This window comes from Peromyscus californicus, unplaced genomic scaffold (assembly GCF_007827085.1).
Source record: "Peromyscus californicus insignis strain IS unplaced genomic scaffold, ASM782708v3 Scaffold_3__1_contigs__length_106647218, whole genome shotgun sequence".
In the NCBI taxonomy this organism is placed as follows: Eukaryota; Metazoa; Chordata; class Mammalia; order Rodentia; family Cricetidae; genus Peromyscus; species Peromyscus californicus.
In genome coordinates this window covers 46,903,261-46,922,429 of record NW_026294551.1, presented here as the reverse complement: position 1 = coordinate 46,922,429, position 19,169 = coordinate 46,903,261, and the positions used below count along the sequence as shown (strand labels likewise).

At 43.9% G+C, this 19,169-nt stretch overlaps 1 protein-coding gene across 1 annotated transcript in view; it reads right to left on the bottom strand.

The window, feature by feature from the left end:
* Nucleotides 1-19,169, bottom strand: part of Vps53 (VPS53 subunit of GARP complex) — a 151,173-nt gene that overhangs the window by 66,879 nt on the left and 65,125 nt on the right. Inside the window, exons 10-11 of the mRNA XM_052756010.1 lie at nucleotides 18,625-18,767; nucleotides 15,184-15,325 (exon numbers count right to left, since the gene is read on the bottom strand). Coding sequence (XP_052611970.1) covers nucleotides 15,184-15,325; nucleotides 18,625-18,767 — 285 coding nt within the window. The remainder of the gene's footprint in view (nucleotides 1-15,183; nucleotides 15,326-18,624; nucleotides 18,768-19,169) is intronic.

Below are 19,169 nucleotides of genomic sequence, written 5' to 3'. Positions count from 1 at the left end.
GCTGGTATTTGGCCAGGCATGGTGATACATGCCTATACTCACAATACCCTAGAGGCAAAGGTAGCAGGATCTCAGGATCTCAAGTTCAAGGCCAGTCTAGGATGCATAGTGTGTTAGTGAATTCCAGTTAGAATCCAGTCTGGGCTATCCTGTGAGTTCTAGGACAGCCTGGCAACTTAGTAAGACCCTGTCTAAAAACAAAAAAGCAAACAAACAACACTGCTGATATTTTAGGGGGAAAGGAATAGTAGAAAAGAGAATTTACCAGGCCTAAACTTCAACAATTAGTTAAGCTAGGCATGCTAGTGGGACCTGAAGTCCCAGCTTTTTGGAAAAGTGAGGCAGGAGGATCTCTTGAGCTAGGGAATTTGAAACCAGACTGGACAACACAAGAGTTCATGTCAACAAAACAAAACACAGATCCCTAGCTGGAGATATAGCTCAGGGTTGGAGTTTTTGCTTAGCCACAGTTACTTGGTGAGTTCAAGGCAAGCTTGGGTTACCTGAGATCCTGCATCAAAAAATTAAACACATAAAACAAGTGAAAAATTAAATTAGTTAGAAGCCTTATATTCACTTACTAGCAGGTTTAGGGCCATACTTCTGAGTGGAGTTGCTCTGACTGAGTCTCCTGGTGCCAAGAGGATATGGAAAGCAGGTCCCTCAGCTGAAATTAAAGCCTTGCTCTAAACCATTCCACGACAGAAACAGGATCTGATCTTTTATGGTAAGTGTCCTTTATCTACTACATCTTGACTTTTATACAGCTAGGCTTCACTTTTAAAGCACAATGGAATATTTATTAGATAAATGAAACAAACAAAAACCCAGAATCAATGAAATGGACTGAGAATGTTCCTGAACTCCATGTCCCACTGGAGAAAGTGTCAAACGAATGAGCAAAAGTAAGAAGAAGGACAATATGAAAGGCTCTATTGAACTCAGAGCAGCATGAGGTGGGGTCCTTGGACTAGAAATCCCCTGAGTTCCCTTCTTCCATCCACATGCTGATGAAATCACAGACCAGAAGCCCCTAGCACACTCTTGGGGCATGCACATTCCAAGTGTAGACTGCATTCCTCCCTTCATCCACTCAGCAAATGGATGTCCTGGGTACCTGGGAAAGCAACGAGTAAGAGAGACTTGTTCTGCCCTCCGTCTGCTGAGAAGCAGGCTTTAATCAGCCACAGAAGCATGTCATAATGGCCTTGAAAAGGTAGTTGTTATGAAGACATGCAGCAGAGGGTCAAAACTAAATTCTGGAGACAGAATTGAGGGCTGCTTTGGAGCTATCTGAGGGTGAGAATTGTGGGGTGGAGCTCTTTCTGTACTTGAGCAGCAGCATTCACTGGGCATGCAATGGACATTAATTATGTGGTCTGCACCCTAGTCCAGACTCCCTGACCTGCACTGGTGATGCAGAATGAATAAGACAAGGAAGAGAGGCACTGTGAGAGGGAAATGAGGACCAAGCAGGCTGGGACAGGGAAGAGCAGGGGATGTAAATAAGAAAGCACTAACAACAACAGTCTTGGGGGAGTCTGCAGGGTGGATGGGCAGAGGTGTGAGGTACAAGGCAGAGGGTCAGTCAAGTGCCTTTTGTAGGCATGGTAAGATTTTCCTCTCATCACAAGAAAGTGGCACTGAGGGTTTTTAAACATGGAAGTAACAGGTACTAATTTGCTGTGGAATAATCTTTCTGTACACTGTGAAAATATATTTTTCTCATTGTTAATAAAAAGCTGATTGGTTGACAGCTAGGCACAATTTTCAGGGCAGAGAGAATGCTGGGAAGAAGAAAAGTGGAGTCTCAGAGTTACAAGGGGTGCAGAAGCAAGATAAAGGTGCTGTGTTGAAAGTAGGTACTGCCACGTGGCAGAAGATAAATAAGAAATGTGGGTTAATTAAAAATGTAAGAGTTAGCTAATAACAAGCCTGAGCTATCAGCCAAGTATTTATAATTAATATTAAGTCTCTGAGTGGTTATTTGGGAGCAGCAGCTGCCAGGACACAGAAAAAACTCCACCTACAAATGGTGCCCAAATGTCTGGTACCTACAGCCACATAAAACCTGAGAAATCTTAAAAAAGGTTTTTAAACACACAAAAACAGAGCCAAATGTAGCTTCCTAGTCTTGTGTCTCTTATGCCAGCCTTAGTACCCAGCATCTTCCGGCAGCTGCCAGCATGCCATGAGCTAAAGCTGCATGGCAGATTCCCGCAGTCTCTCACACAGGTTGTGGCACAGAGAGGCATCTCCCAGCCCCTGCCTGTGGGCTTGAGCCGCCAGCTCAAGCTCTGCCAGTACACTTCATAGCAGGTTAAGAGTTTTGCTCATGCAGACAGAAGAGGTTACAGATGCTCAGTAAAGACAGATCCAGATGGAAAAAAAAAAAACCCTCTAAACAGGTTATAATGTGTTTAAAAATGTACAAAGGTTTGAGAGAGAAAAGAAAAGGGATATAGACAGTCATTAAAAATATACATATAGTTTTGCCAGGCAGTGGTGGCACACGCCTTTAATCCTAGCACTCGGGAGGCAGAGGCAGGAGGATCTCTGTGAGTTTGAGGCCAGCCTGGACTACAGAGTGAGTTCCAGGAAAAGCACAAAGCTACACAGAGAAATCCTGTCTTGAAAAACCAATATATATATATAGTTTTAAAATAATAAAGTCCTTAAAAAGGGAATAAAATAATATTTTTAAAAGCCGCATAAAGAAGGGAAATACACAGAGAGTCTAGATTCTGTATGTTATTGTGTTGTCTTTAAATTTTTGACTGATAATGAATGAGCAATAACTACTAAGAAACATTGGATTATGGAAACTGATAGACTAAACCAAATTATATATTTTAAAAATATCTTGACTTTAGAATGGAAGTCAAAAAGGTATGTTGCTTTGGGAGAGAGGTTATGCTTTTATTTCCACAGGAAATGAGAGGCTGTGGATTCATTCCAGGTTGATATGGACCAGGTTTGATTAGGGAAGACCCCCTGAAAATCATGACTACAATCATAAAGAAATAAACCTAGAAAAACTTCAAAACATGCAACGTATATTTTACTTGCTCAAACATAAAACAAAAAAAGTCATCTTTGGTTAACTTATGTACAATGCACTGTTTATACTTGTATTAACACAGATATGTATGTTACCATTAAAAGTTTATGTATTTTCAGAACAAAGGGACCAGACACCAATGAAAATGAATGGCCCAGGTGATCCAGCATCTCAAAATACCTCTGTTACAGTCTTCTCAAAATTCTGCATCCAAAATAGCTTCAAGGTTGATAGCTGAGATGGTCCAGCCTCACAAAGTACTCTAGACAAAACTTAATAATTTTCCTGATTTTCTCAAGGTTCCCCCAAAGATACCAGCACCCACAGACAACAGGAAGTAGATTAGAAAATGACACCCACATTCCCAAGAGATGGGGTATGGGTGGGTTTTGGTTATTCAGTGGATTATAAATGTTCATCATTGTTTAGGGAGGTTGGTTACAAGTTGTTATTGGCCATAGTCAGGAAAAAGAAGCTAAACAAAAGAGTTAAATTTTCTTTCTAAAGGAAAAAAGGAAGATATGATATAGAAATGATAAAAGGGAAGATTGTTGAATCTACTTTAATCCAAAAAACAACTATTAACCTCAAAATATTTTACATTGGTATGGATTTTGTTTCATTGACACAAATTTAAAGTTAATTTTGTTATACTGCATTTATGTTTCTACTCTTTTTGTTTGTTTGTTTGTTTGTTTGTTTGTTTTGGTTTTTTGAGACAGGGTTTCTCTGTGTAGTTTTGTTGCTTGTCCCGGATCTTGCTCTGTAGACAAGGCTGGACTCAAACTCACAGAGATCTGCCTGGCTCTGCCTCCCAACTGCTGGGATTAAAGGTGTGTGCCACTGCTGCCCAATTTATGTTTCTACTCTTGTTTGAGGTATTGTGTTTATGTAGCTCATTTAAAAATATAATGTATAATTAAAACATACAAGTTAGTAGTCATCTATAATAATCAAACTTGTAGTCATATTAGGTATGTTTTCAAGGTTAAACAGATATATTCAGAAAGACAGATGGTCTTCAAACACTTCAAAGACCTACAGAATATGGCATTCAATATGTTTAATAACCTAAGGCTTTTCTTGACAATGAGACATGTCTGTTCCTGGCAGAGAAGATGATGAGCATCTAAGAAACTCCATATGGAGTTTACTTTTTTTGTGATAAAAGTTAGCCACTGGGCAAAAAACTGCCCTTGCCTCAATTGCTGACAGTATACTTCCAAACTGGGCCAGCAGGATGGGAAAAAAAAAAAAGTGACTGCCAAACTTTGTCAAGACAAGGTAGGACAGTCCTTCGAAATTCCCTGCTGCTCAAAAAAAGTCTGTCAGATATACTAGGCCAAAGATAGATGCCCCAACATTGCAGAAAAAATGTGGGTGACTGTCCAGGCAGCCTGATGTTCCTGTTATTAGGTAACATTACACCCTTCTGGGGTCTTTGATGGAGTTAAAGACTAAATAATTAGACTTAAAGTTTTTCTTAGTTATGATAAAAAGGTAAATTAGGTATAAAACTTTAGACTTACAAAGATAAAATAGAATATTTTTTTCTAGATTTGCCAAATACAAATGGACTGAATAACTCTTACTTGATAACTCTTACTTGATAACACTTTTTGTTGTATATAATTTTACTATGTTAAAGTTAAAACTTTACTTTTTTAGAGAAAAAGGGGAAAATGATATAGAATAATCCCTCTACATAATGTGAAAATGGGTTGCTCTCATTGTTAATAAAAAGCTGATTGGTCGATAATTAGGCAGGATTTTCAGGGCAGCAAGAATGCTGGGAAGAAAAAGGGTGTAGTCTCAGAGATGTGAGAGATGCAGAGAGAAGCAAGATGAACGTGCCATGTTGAAAGATGGTACCACCACATGGCAGAGGGTCGATAAGAAATATGGGTTAATTTAAAATGTAAGAGTTAGCTGGTAGCAAGCCTGAGCTATTGGCTGAGCATTTATAATTAATATTAAGTCTTGGAGTGGTTATTTGGGAGCTACTGCCAGGACACAGAAAAACTCCAACTATACTAATTTGGATTTTTTTTTTTAAAGCTGGGTTTCACTATGTTGCCCATAGTGAAATAAATACTTTTCCCCAAACATAATATTTTTATTAATTATTTGGGAATTTCATACAATGTATGCCATCACACTCTCTTCCCATTCCTACCAAATCCACTCTCTCAAGCTTGTGCCCCATCCCAAAAAACCCACCAAGTTCTATTTGAGTTGTCCATATACTCTTTGGAGCATGGTCAAACCCTCAGTAGCCAGCACCTTAAAGAAAACTGAGCCCTTCCCCACCCCTGCCAGAAGCCATCCACTGTGAAGAGCTATACTTCAGCCTTTCTATCACAGTTTTTAAGGACTCTCTTCAATGGCTTCCTGTCTAGACCGTTTCTTTTTGGAGTGGGTGGGGGAGCTGGTGGTCACAGAAGCCTTCAATGTCTGTCACTCTCAGTTATGAGTCTTCAGTCACTGGCATCACTGCAAAAGCAGCTTCCTTGCCCACAGCAGTCGGCAGCAGCATGAACCACGGACTTCTACATGGTTTCCAGTGGCAGCATGGGTCATGGCCATCAACATGGTCTCTGACCACAACCTGGACCTTGGACATCAACACAGCCTGCAGCAGCAGCATGGTGCCTGACGTCAGCATGGATCACGAAAATCTTTCAAGGAGGCTTAATCCAGAAAATGAACCATTCCTCATCTCAGATAGTTTGATCTTGCTCAGAGTAAGAGTGATCATGCAGTTGGGGGAGCGTGCTTGTAGCCCAAGGGCAGTGCCTTGGTCCCATGCTCTCTTCCCCGCAGCAGGGCGAGCATCTTGAGCAGCAACAGTGGCTCCATGGGGACTGAGTGGCAGCACCCGCCTATCGGGCAAGCAGCGACAATGGGGAGAAGTGGACCAGTGGTGCAGCTCTCATACTTGTTGCCAATGCTAAGTTGCTTCTCTGCGCCAAGCACACTGTGCCACTCTATGCTTCCATCTTTTTTTTTTTTTTGGTTTTTCGAGACAGGGTTTCTCTGTAGTTTTGGTGCCTGTCCTGGATTTCACTCTGTAGCCCAGGCTGGCCTCAAACTCACAGAGATCCGCCTGCCTCTGCCTCCCGAGTGCTGGGATTAAAGGCGTGCACCACCATCGCCCGGCACCATTTTTTTTTTTCCAGTTACAAGAAACTACTTTTTAAAAGCATCTTCCCAGAAGACTTGCCTTTTAAAAAGTTGTTCTGGACATCCTGTGCACTCTACAGGCTCATCTGAGTCTCCCATGGAAGCCTCCCTGGGTCTCGCAGGCTCCTTGAAGCAGCACCACGGCACTGTGGGTCCTGGGGGCTGCCACCATCTTGAATCTGCTCTTACATAAATTTTTCGTCCCAATATAAATTCTAAAAATATATGATAGCAAGATGGTTCAGCAGGTAAGGGCACTTGCAACCAATCCTGATGACCTGAGTTTAATCCCCAGAACCTAGACAGTAGAAAAGAACCAACTCCTCAAAGTTGTCCTGACCTTCACATGAATGTAGCAAGTGTGCGCGCGCGCGCGCGCACACACACACACACACACACACACACACACACACACACAGAGTAAGTAAACAAATGAATGAATTTAATTTTTAAAAAATTGTCTCATTGCTTTTGGGGAGAACAGACTAAAACAGAAACAGGAAGCAGTGTGAGATTGCCACAGTGCTTCAAGCAAGAGCTGAAGAAGCTGGATACATGGATTCTGGAGGGATTTGGGAAGGATCAATGGGACCTATCGAATGAGAAGAAGGAAGGAAAGAGGTTGAAGATCACATACTTGGGCTGGTGTGGACACTCACTCAGATGGAGATGCTGGACAGTGGACAGGGCACAGGCTCCGGATCTGACTACCTGGTTCCAGTCCAGGCTCTACCTCTGGATCTACCTAGCTCCTCAAGCCTCAGCCCCTATGGAAGACAAGCACCCTGACACATAGTCTGGCACACTGGGAAAGTCCGCAGGGACAGGCTCAGAAGCAGTGGCTTCCACTAATAGTAACAGAGATGATGATAGAGTACAGCCTCCGGTTTGTTTCTTCCTTTCAAGACAGCAGCTTAAGAGGTAGCCAGGCTAGCCTTAAATCTGCCATCTTCCTGCCTCTGCTTTCTCAGTACTGGGATTACAGGAGTGCCTAAGTGTGTACTTCACTGAAAAGAAAGAAGTAAGGACACAGACTGAGTCTTAAGAAACCAGTTTCTTTTACGCGCCTCATAGGCAGCCTGCCCCACTGCCCTGACTCTCTGGGGTCGCTCCGGGACATGGAAGCAGTGGGCAGTCAGTTCACAAGTGTGAATGGCACACCAAAACACTTCCTCCTTCGCTAGCCCACTACTGTGCACTCACTACACCGTTGAAAATAAATGCTGTTGTACGAAGCCAAAGGCTGTGATGAGGGTGCCGAGGGCCACGCGGCCTCTCATATTAATCTGCTATGGTGAAAACAAGCCTTTGCCAACAGCAACCGCTGGCACAGTGTAGCTTCTGGGTGACAGCCCTGCTGTCAGCCATCCAGGTCACACTTCTCCTTCCTGCTCTGCAGCTGTTGGAGACCAGGGAGAATTGCTAGTTTGGATTGGGATTTTAAATAACTTGAATGACATATTCTATAAACTCTGTGCTGCCAGATGAAGTATTTGCCAAGAAGGGAAGGGATTTCCAATTTTAAAAGAATCCTTTCTTTTGGCGATGATGACAGTGGATCTCAAGTCCACACAGGAAGATAAAGTTCTTCAGATAGCAACTTAATTCCCTCTGATTGGCTCACATGGGACTCCCAGCACCTTCCAAACAGAAGGGGCCACACACGGGCCAGCCAAGCTGTCTCATTTATTGTGAAAAGAGTCTGGCTTCAGTCAGGTGCACTTCCGCATCTGGGCCTGCATGTACAAGTCCCTTTTGGAGGCCCTGGCTGGACATGTTACATTATCAAAGAAGGAACGCTGAAATTTAAGGCCATTTCCCCCTTTCCCTAAAGGAGAAAGCTTTCAGTTAGGAGATGAAAGCCCCACATTTTCTGTACTTCTCATTCCATAAACACTTTGCACCAGTTCAGTTCCTGATTGGTACTTTAAGAGGCAGCTCTAGGGCCTTAGCTGACAGTCAAGATCGCAGGCTGGGGGCAGTGCACACCTGGTGTTTACTGTCCTCCTCCACTCTTGCGGCCACATGTTCGTATCTCACATCGGGACGGTATTAAAGGTTTCTTTCTCCTACTGCACCATAAGAATCTGTCCAATCCAACTTCTCATCTTCTTCTGAGTTCTCTGCACAGAACGCACTTGAGGAATTTCTTGTCTGACTAACACTTATTCACAAATGTTTTCCATACACAGGTTTTTGTTTTCTGTACAGAAAACAGAATGTATATACTGTGTATGTTCATAAGAGAGCCTCAAAAACAGACTGGAAATCTCCAACTAAGAAGAAAAAAAAGAACTTACTTTAAAAATATTTTATTGTCTATTAACGTTTAACAAGTAGGTAACAGATGGATGTGAAGGTGCACACATGTAATTAATCCCAGCACTTGGAAGACAGAGGCATCAGATCGGGTGTTCAAGGTCAGCCTTGGATACAAAGTGAATTTGAAAAAGGTGAAAGATTTTATATATGCACTGAAGAGAAACCAAACTATCATAGAAAGTTTGAGGCACAGTCTGGGCTACATAAGTCCTTGTTTTGAAAAAAAAAAAAAAAAACACCCAACAAAAAGAAAAACCAAAAAAAAAACAACCAGAAAAACCTAACAAAAAAAAAAAAAACCAAGCGGGATGGTGGTGAAGAGGTTATTTATCTGAAGATAAAAACTATTTAAATTACAGTATGATTCATATAAAATTCACCATTTATAAGTGACCTTCAATCCAGCAATATTCATGCATTATCTATTCACAGCAACTAAAAAACAGAACAACTCCAACTGTCCAGCAGATGAAGAGATAAGTAATGTCTACAACCCACACTCATATTATTCAGTCATAAAACAGTCAAAGTACTGATGCATGGTATAGCACAGGGGAGCCTTTAAAATACCATCATAAGTGAAGGACAGCAGACATAAAAGACCACTTACTGTGTGACTCCATTGATGAGAAATGTCCAGAATAGACAGATCCATAAAGACAAAAAGGAGATGAGCATTTTTTTTCCTTACAGAGCTGAGGGAAGGAAGGAACTAGAAGTGATTGGTAAAGGGGTTTTTTCTGCAGTGATGAAATATCTTGGAACTGGACAATGGGAATGATGGAGTAACCTTGTGAGTGTACTAAATCACACACTTGAAAAGGTGAGGGCTGTGCAATTTTGTCATTAGAACACACCAGCAGCAGAATTTATTATGCAAAGCAGTTTGGGAAAGCCCGGGTATTGGCCATGGCCTTCTCTCCAGTGACCAGAATGGCAGACTCTCGTCAGACATGACCTGCAGTTAATTACAAAATGTACACGAGCAACCCAGTCCTCAGCTGTGGTGAGGAAATGGACCCCTTCCTTTCTGCTTCTTCCTTCTCACCTGTCATTTCCAAATTTTCTGTCTTGACTAAGTATTACTGTCTCCTTAGACATAGGCACAGCCTAACTCCCCTGTAGGATGCTATTCAAATGGAAGAACATGTTCCATTAGCACCAAGGAGTCATTTCTAGGGGCTAGAGTGACAATGACTCAGTGGTTAAGAGCCCTTGTTGATCTTACAGAGAATCAAGGTTCAATTCCAGCTTCATGTGCCGGCTCACAGTCATCCTTAACTCCAGTTCCTGAGGAATCTGATAACCTCTTCTGACCTCCTTGGGTACCAGACACATGTACGTACACACACACACACACACACACACACACACACACACACACACACACACACCACACACACACACATACACACACACGATCTTAAGAAAATTTTTAAAAAGAAACCAATTAAAAATATTTCAAACACTGACAGGAGTTCCTTGGGTATAACAAAGCTACTTCCTTGCTCATGACAGATCCCTGGGAAACCCTGAGCTCCCCTCCACTTCTGACAGTCTCTCTAAGGCAAGCATTAAGTTGCCAGAAGGCTGAGGAGTCAGGTGGCATGCTGTGCAGGCTTCTTGACTAAATGCTCTTGCGTGTACGCGTCAAGGCTGACAAGCACAAGCGTGTGTAGTGGTGCATGTCTATACCCCAGACCCAGGAGGTGGATGGAAGCAGGAGGACCCCACATTCTAGTCTGGCTGGGCTACATGACCCTGTATCCAAAACCCAAAGCAAGACAGAACAGAACACTGTTTCTGCAACTTTCTATCTTTATAATGTTGTTTTTTTTTAAGCTGAGAAAATACACATTACATTAAAGTGACCCCTAAACTAAATGATAATTCTGTTTGGAAGGGCAACCTATGCACTGGCCAAGAGGAAATGGACCCTAGCAGCAGGATGTAGGGAGGATTCTTATTTTTAAGAAAGACAAAGAAAGAGAAAACTCAGATTCAGAGAAGCAGTTAACCCCAATCTACTCTGCTTTCAGCAGAAGGCTGGATAGAATTTGCTCACCTTCAATCCAATCATCAAGTCACTAAAAATGCATATGGATACAGTTAAATCACATACAGACATTTGTTTTTAATTTCAAGGCAAGTGAGCCTTAGACTTTCTTAAATCCCTCCTGCAGGGTCAGAAGTTGAGGCAAGAGGCACACACACTGGCTGCTCACTTCTTGCAGGAAAAGCTGAAGGAAGGATGGGGATGGGACTTGGGAGCAGCAGCGCAGACCGACAGAGCAACCATCCTTGAGGTTCTCCCAGGCAAAGTGCATCGGGCCCCTTTTCCTGTCCAAGTCACCAAGGCCTTCAAGTGACAGAGGGAGGCCAGGGGTGTGGGGTGTGTGTGTGTCTGTGTGCGTGTGTGTGCGTGTGTGTGTGTGTGTGTGTGTGTGTGTGTGTGTGTGTGTGTGTGTGTGAGAGAGAGAGAGAGAGAGAGAGAGAGAGAGAGAGAGAGAGAGAGAGAGAGTTGGAGGTGGCATAAGAAACAAACAGTGGGGGGAGGAGGGAGGACAGGGGAATCTGTGGCTGATATGTAAAATTAAATCAAATTATTAAAAAAAAAAAGAAGAAGAAGAAGAAGCAAACAGCAGACAGGGTCTCTCTGATTTGCTTTCCAGGGAGTCTGCTAACTTCTATAAAATGTGACGTGTATTATATAGTGTCAAGATACACCTGGATCCATTTTATAGTTTATTCTAAGATCCTAAAACAAAATGGTATTCACAAAAAGATTTTTCAGAAAGCCTTCCCTGGAGGTAAGCAGCAAAGGAGGCGGGTTAGGACCAGGGCCAGCAAGTCAGAGCACTGGCAGCCTAGGAGCTGGGGCCTCTTTTCAGTACCATTTCCTCCAAGTATTGTCAGGAGCCATGAGTGATTCATAAGAGTCTCTCTCATCAAGGATGCCAGAACACTAACAGAATGGATGGCCCCCGTTGGCCCAGAGTGAGGTGATAGTAGGGATCAGGCCCAGTGTGAACATCACCTAAAGTAAGGACCTTCCCAGCACCCCAAAGCTAGGAACTTGGCCTACCAAGCTAAAAAAGCAGTCTGTCGGCATTCTAAAACTCACGTTGAAGAGAAAACCTTTGCTGTCTACAGGGCCCCACTGTCAGGACTTAAGTGCAGATTGGCTGTTGAGGCTTGGTAATTGGGACAGACAATGGTCCAGAGGAAGAGGCTGAACCCTGTTAGAAGTTGACTGACTTGGAGAAGTATGTGGAGGCAGCTGACCATTGAGAATAAATAAAGAGCTTGTGGTATTCTGCAGGGTCGTATCTGTGTCCATGTGTCTGTCTGTCTCTGTGTGTGTGTATGTCCCTGTTTGTGTCTATGTGTGTGTCTCCCTGGCCGAGGATTTATAATCTGAAACTCCCTAGGAGCCTGACAGGAGAGAAGCAAGGTCTGAATGATTAGAAGGGAGACTGACAAACCAGTTCTGCCAGAAAAAATTCAAGTCACATGACCAGAAAGGCAAGGCCTGGGGAAGAGGGCTCCTATCTGAGGAGCACAGCAGCTACCAGATGACAAGGTTCCAGGCCAGGAGCCAGTCCTAGCTAAAGGACTCAAGGTGAAGAAGTGCAGCACAACCCTGAGAAACAATGTCCCAGCCCTACCCCTCCAACAGAAGTGGCTAGCAGTCAGCCAAGTGCCACCATGACAGTGCTACACCTGTTCTCCACAACAAAACCAAACCACAAAGGGCACATCTTCACAAGCAGGAGCAGAGCTCAGGCCGGCTTCTCACGGCCTCTTGCTTAGTTGCCCTGCTCAGCAACCTGTCTACAAGGACACTCGCTGGCCACGTTATTCCAGCACTTTATTTTCTAGTTACAGCATACTCCTTCCACAAAGTGATGGCGTCAGAACGACCTTCGTGTTCAAGCAGCTGCATGTACTTCAGCCATATCCACTCCACACTGCCTTCTGTCTTGTCCTTCTCCAAGTCCCCATCCTCGCACTGTTGACCCCTGGGGGATTTCTTGGATTGAACGTCATGTGTCCTGGACAGACCTACGTTTGCAGGCTTCCCTGGTCATCAGCTACAGCGGGGCCATCTGTTCTGTGATCCTAGAGTGATCTAACAGTAACAGAAGTCACCAGGAGTCGGGTCCTGCTGACAGCGGTGGGGTGTGGCTCAAAGCAGGCATTTGGCTGAATGATATTCCGGAATCTGTGGTCTGTGTCTTGTTCTCGTAGTTGGATTTCTGACCCACAGAGGTAATTCTTATGCTCTACCCAGCTTGGCTAGCCAGAAACCCTGAGAGCTTGGGGACTAGATCCAGGGTGGGCCTGGTACTCAGTGCTGAAAATTCTGTCCTGTGAGGGTGAACCAGGCTGTCTAAAGCCTCTGCTGAGAACAGGGCTCGGGTAGGACTGTGGGGAGAAGCGCCAACACGAGCGTCTGGTAGGTGCTGCCAGGCAAGGCTTCTCAGCAGGGACACGTTTCCCTGGGTTTTTTTTTTTTTTTTTTTTTTTTTTTTTTTTGTTCTTCTTTTTGACGGTACTAGGAATTGAACCTAGGGCCTTGTGCATGCAAGGCAAGCACTCTATCACCTAGCTACAGCCCTAGCACCAGCCACACACTTCTTTCAGGGACTTTTCTGACTTGCATTTTCTTTAAGGGCTATGGTGGTTTGAATGAGATGTTCCCTATAACCTCAGGCATCGGAATACTTGTTCCCTGGCTGGGAACTGTTTGAGTAGGTGTTAGGGGTGTGGCCTTGCTGGAGGAAGTGTGTCTCAGGGAGCAGGCACTGATGTTTCTTTCAAAAGCCATGGGCCATTCCCAGTTTGCTCTCTGCTTCTGCTTCAAGGTGTGAGCTCTCCTACTCATTTAGCTGTTACGCCTTCATGCTGCCATGCTTCCTGCTAGGATGGCAACGGACTCTTAGCCCTCTCACAGGCCCAAATAACTCTTCCTTCTGAAAGTTACGGTATTTCATTACAGAAATGGAAAAGTAACTAATACAAGGATACTTTCATCCATTTGTGACCTATATTTTCCTCTATTACTGAAACAAAATCAATTTTGTAAATGAGTTAGTATGCAGAGGACTGTATATATTTTATTTACTTATTTATTGTTAAGTTTTTTTTTTTGTTTTTTTTTGTTTTTTCGAGACAGGGTTTCTCTGTAGTTTTGCGCCTTTCCTGGAACTCACTTTGTAGACCAGGCTGGCCTCGAACTCACAGAGATCCGCCTGCCTCTGCCTCCCGAGTGCTGGGATTAAAGGCGTGCGCCACCACCGCCCGGCTATTGTTAAGTTTTTGTGTTGTTCTTTCCTTGTTTGTTTTTTCAGTCAGAGCTCATGTAGCCCATGATGGCCTCAAACTTAATTTGTAGTTGAGAATGATCTTGAACTTCTGGTCCTCTGGCCTTCACCTCCCAAGCAAGATTACAGGTCTGTGGCACCACACCAGCTTCTACACACCTCAGGTTAAGTACAGAAATTTGGATTTTGTGATTCCAGTTGTCTTTTAATAAGATCATGAGTGAATCTAAGCAGACAGGGGCTTGAGACATTGTCCTAAAACAGGACTGTCACCATTTTTATATCATAAAGTAGGCTCCGAAGGTGGCACGCAGTTGTGGCTACCTTAGCTTGGGAAGGGGTGGGGTGGGGGACGGAGATGGCCATGAAGAAACAGAAACCTAACCCCCAGCATTTCTCAGAAACCCCGTGACTCAAGGAACTTGCTCATCAGAAAACTGCAATTTCCTCTCCTCTCTAAATGGCCACCTGCTACCCATAAACTGGCCTGACTGCCTCAGGCACGGTCCTGGTAGGCTTGGTCCAGGGACCCTGTTCTACCTAAGACAGGGAAAAAAATCTCCTGAGAGGGAGGGACCTGCCTGAAGCCTTCAGGAACCCTATAATGCCCACTTGCTCTTGCAGCTGGCTCTGCTATCTACTCTCATGAAATAGCCACAGTTTGTCTCCCAATAATATTTTTCTACCCATGGAGTGGTCCTCTTCAGTGGTTTTGCTGTACTCAATTACAATACCACCTCTCTTCAGCCCAGTGCTGAGGGACCAAGTTCCCATGCTGAGGGGTCTTATGCAGGCAAGGAGAGGATCCTACCAAAGTGCCAGGACCTTAGGACTGGAAAGCTGGGAGCTAGAGAACATTGCAGGGGTGAGTGGTACTCTAGGCCTGACTACATTGCTATTCTTCTCTCAGAGTAGCTACAATTCTATGACCTCTGGAAGTAAAATGACCGTAGTCGGACCTTCTATGGGGAAGAAGTACAGTAACTGATGGCAGGTAGATGCACACAGCTCAGTGTGGACCATACGGCAGGAACTGAAAAAAAAACAACAACCCACAAAACAATAATGTCAAGTTTAGATTCTACATCAAGTTTTGTTAGGAGTTTTGTAAATCACTTATTTGGCCCATTTTCCTTGTTTAAAAAAAAACTTAAACTGGACACAGTGGCATGTGCCTGGAGCCCTAGCTCCTCTGGAGCTGGAGAGGAGAGGATCAATAGAGATCAGGAGTCACAGGATGAGAAGACATTGACATTGGTGCCCAGACCCAGCCCCTCAGGATGGTCTTACCAGGATTCCGTCTGTCAGGGTGCAACCGGAGAAGCGTTTTGCAAGAAACCCCTCAAAGTTAGTTGTTCTCTGAATAGCAAAGAGAAGCAATTTCACTTCAATTTCCTTAGCTCTGGCTCGCATGATTTTGGAAAGTTCTGTCCTTCAAATAGAGAAAGAAGACTGAGGTCAAACAAACGTCTTTCATTCAGGACATGACAAAGCGGGCTGGAGAGATGGTTTGTTGGCTAAGAGTACTACCTACATGGTAGCTCACAACCATCTGTAACTCCAGTTCCAGAAGAGTTGATTCCCTCTTCTGGCCTCCATGGGCACCAGGCATGCACATGGGGGCACATAATATATGCAAGATATACATATATACATAAATAAAAAAATAAACATATATTTAAAAATATATATGTTCCTAGCATTCAAGAGGCAGAGGCAGGTGGCTTTCTGTGAGTTCCAGACTAGCCTGGTCTACAAAGCAAGTTCCAGGACAGCCAGGGCTACACAGAGAAACCTTGTCTCAAGAAACAAAAAATAAATAGATATAAAAAGTGTATTTGTGTGTGTGTGTGTGTGTGTGTGTGTGTGTGTGTGTGTGTGTATGAAAGGAAATAACTTTCATTTGGGAAAAAATGTACAGGAGCATTTCAAATTCTGAGGTCTACTACCAACTCAGTCTAAAGCCTGGGGAATAAAATGGTCTTCCTCCTGACACAGGCACTTTATAAGAACATTCCTCAGATAGTTGAAACCTAGATAGTATGTAGCCCTACATATGCTATGCCTTCTCCACACATGTCTCTATGGAGAGGTTTAATTTATAAATTATGCACAATAAGAGCATAAGAGTAACTTAGGATAATACAACAATTATAACAATATATTGTAATAAGAAGCTACTTTCAAACTCATGAATTGTTTCTTTCCATGGAGAGTGAATCCACACATACAGGGAGACTATACACACTATAAGTAAGAATTGTTGGTGAAGTCATCCCCCAGTAAAAACACATCAAGGATTACAATGCTAATCTGATAATGCGGTTATTACCATGTTTACATCTCTATGTATTTGTTCTAAGACAGGGTCTCACTATGTAGCCCTGGCTGGCCTGGAACTTGATATATAGCCCAGGGCCTCAAACCCAGTGATCTAACTGCCTCAGCCTCCCAAATGCTAGGATTAAAGGTGTGCACCACCACCGCCCGGCCTGTCATAAATTACTTAATTACAAAGCTCTTTATCTTCTAGAGAGCTCAATACACATCTCATCATCCAGATCAAGGCCCCAGAAATGTCCATCAGAGGCCCAGTAAAAGAGGACACTATATGCTTGTCTGCTTCCTGCCTGTGGAGCCTAAGTGTACCTCCCCTAGGTGTTCTGTTGCAGAATATAGGTTATCTGGGAACAGTGACAGGTGAGTTCTTAGAAGGTACTGAACTGTCATCATCTTCCCGCACAATGACAGCCAAACAAAACCTCTGAGTGTGTTTGAGAACGATGTGTCTGTAGGATGTCTGCCAGAATCCCGACAATGAAGCTTGGCAGCAGCATGCCCTAGCTGGGACAACAGCAGGCAGTGATGCTCGAAGAGACCTGCTGTCTTCTGCACACTGCCAGTCCAACTAACACACACTTCTTTTTGCACAGCCTGCCTGGCAAGTGTGCTGAACTGAAGCTGAGAGAAATCAGTAGCAACTCCTCAAGAAGTTCACTCTTTCTTTGCCAGCAAGATTTAGAAGCTGACAACCATAACTAGCCATGAATTAATACTTGCCTATTTATTAAATACTGTATCTAGAGGCTGGAAAGATAGCCCAGCAGTTAAGAGCACTGGCTGCTCTCTTAGAGGATCCAGGTTCAATTCCCAACACCTACATGTTGGCTCATAACCATCAGCAACTCCAGTTCCAGGTGATCCTATACCCTCTTCTGGCCTCTGTGGGTACCAGGTACACATGTGGGGCACAGACATACATGCAGACAAAACACTCATATATATAAAAATGAAATAAATCTTTAAAAAATACTGTATCTATGGTAGCACATGTGTGTCTTTAACAACAGCCATTCTGAAGGTACACCACCCAAAGTGAACTCGAATGTAAACCACAGAGTCTAGTGAAAATGTATGTTAAGGCAGTCAGTGGCAGCAGCATGCCAGTGGGGGTGGAGGAGTGGTAACAAAGTGGCTGTGTGTGCAACAACAAGGTTCATGGGAAATCTCTGTAATGACCAAATAATTGTGATTCGAACTTAAACAATCTAGACATTAAACGCCCATTTTTACAAATAAAATCAATATCACATAAAATATTTTGTCCCTCAATGTATTTCAAGTGTACAGTTTGAAGATACTTTCTATCAGTTTTTAAGGAAGATTTGGGATGGGGTAAAGCCAAATGGTAGAGCATTTGCATAGCATTCACAAGGCTCTAGGTTCAGTCTCCAGGAGGGTGGGGGGGGAGGGGGGAGGGGGAGGGGGAGGGGGAGGGGGGGAGGGGGGAGGGGGGGAGGGAGAGGGAGAGGGTGAGGGAGAGGGAGAGGGAGAGGGAGAGGGAGAGGGAGAGGGAGAGGGAGAGGGAGAGGGAGAGGGAGAGGGAGAGGGAGAGGGAGAGGGAGAGGGAGAGGGAGAGGGAGAGGGAGAGGGAGAGAGAGCGCGCAGAGACAGAACAGCATAAATGACACTAAGGTGGCTGAGTCATATTTAGATGCAGGCCCTTTCTCGCCTGTATTAACCTAAAGTCAAATATAATTATGTGCTGTTAGAATGAAACTATAGTAATAAAATCCATTTACCACACTGTTTGATATAGTTACAAATAAATAATAAAAAAGTTTGACTCTGGTTTTATCTGTCCTGGATATTCCTGAGTTAACTTCGCTGGGGTGTAATTCTTCAATAAGGAACTTTGTGGCCTACGCTATACTCACAAATACAGCAGAGTGGATGAATGAGAGGTCTTTAAAATGCCCAGGATGCTCAGATGCCAATATTAGAAATCACAGAATAGAAACACTGTATTAGGGAAATACATTCAACAAATTCTTTCCTTAGTGTCTGCCATGCACTTAAAAAAGAAACTACCCTACTCTTATAGAGCTATCCACCCATCAAGTCAGAAGTCAAATGATGACGGAGGGACACACTATGTTCCCATATACATGATCGAGATGCAGGGGAAATATGAGCACGACAAATCACTCTGGACAAATCGGCCTGGTGAGCCCCAAACTGGTAAGGGAGGGCAGCGCAGCTGTGTGCTGTTTGGGGCAAGCAAGGGCTAGGTAACAGGGAAGTCCTGGAGCAGGGAAGCGAAGAGAGGATGAGGCTGTAGTTGGTATGAGGGTGGCACCAATCATTTGGTAGAGATGGAAAAAGTGCCCGATTTTCAGGTCACATGGAACTGTAAGTCAGGTCTGGAAGCAGGAGACAGCGGAAATTTACCTCGTCACGTGACAAAATTCTACTGAGATCCTCTCCGTCATGCACCACTCCCGTGGAAACATCCGACCATACTTCTCCTCATAGTCCACAAGCTGACGTTTCACCCAGGCATAACGTCTATCAATTTTGTCCAGCCAGGCAACCTCGTGGAGGGAACAAAAGCACTTAGTGCTCAGAAGTGTAACAAGCAAAAGCTAGGACCCAAGAGAAAAGACAGCCAACCTCCATGTTTCTCCAACTTAGATTCTGAGTCTACACCATGCTATCTACTTGAACAGAATTTAGTTCTCCACCTATGGTCCATGGTTGGGCATTAGGGGTCTGTGTATTTCCTAAAACTGTATGTAAAGTGTGACGCACAAGTACATTCTTCTGGGGAGAAGCTAGCTTTCATTCATTTCTCAAAATGGTCAGCGACTCAAATGGTGAAGCCCCGCTAAAGTCAGACAGGGATCTGTGGTTCAGTGCACAACACTATCAAACACTTCATCGGACCAGTAACGTATAGGTCAGGAGGCCTGGCAGCATTAGTTCCTTCTCAAGAA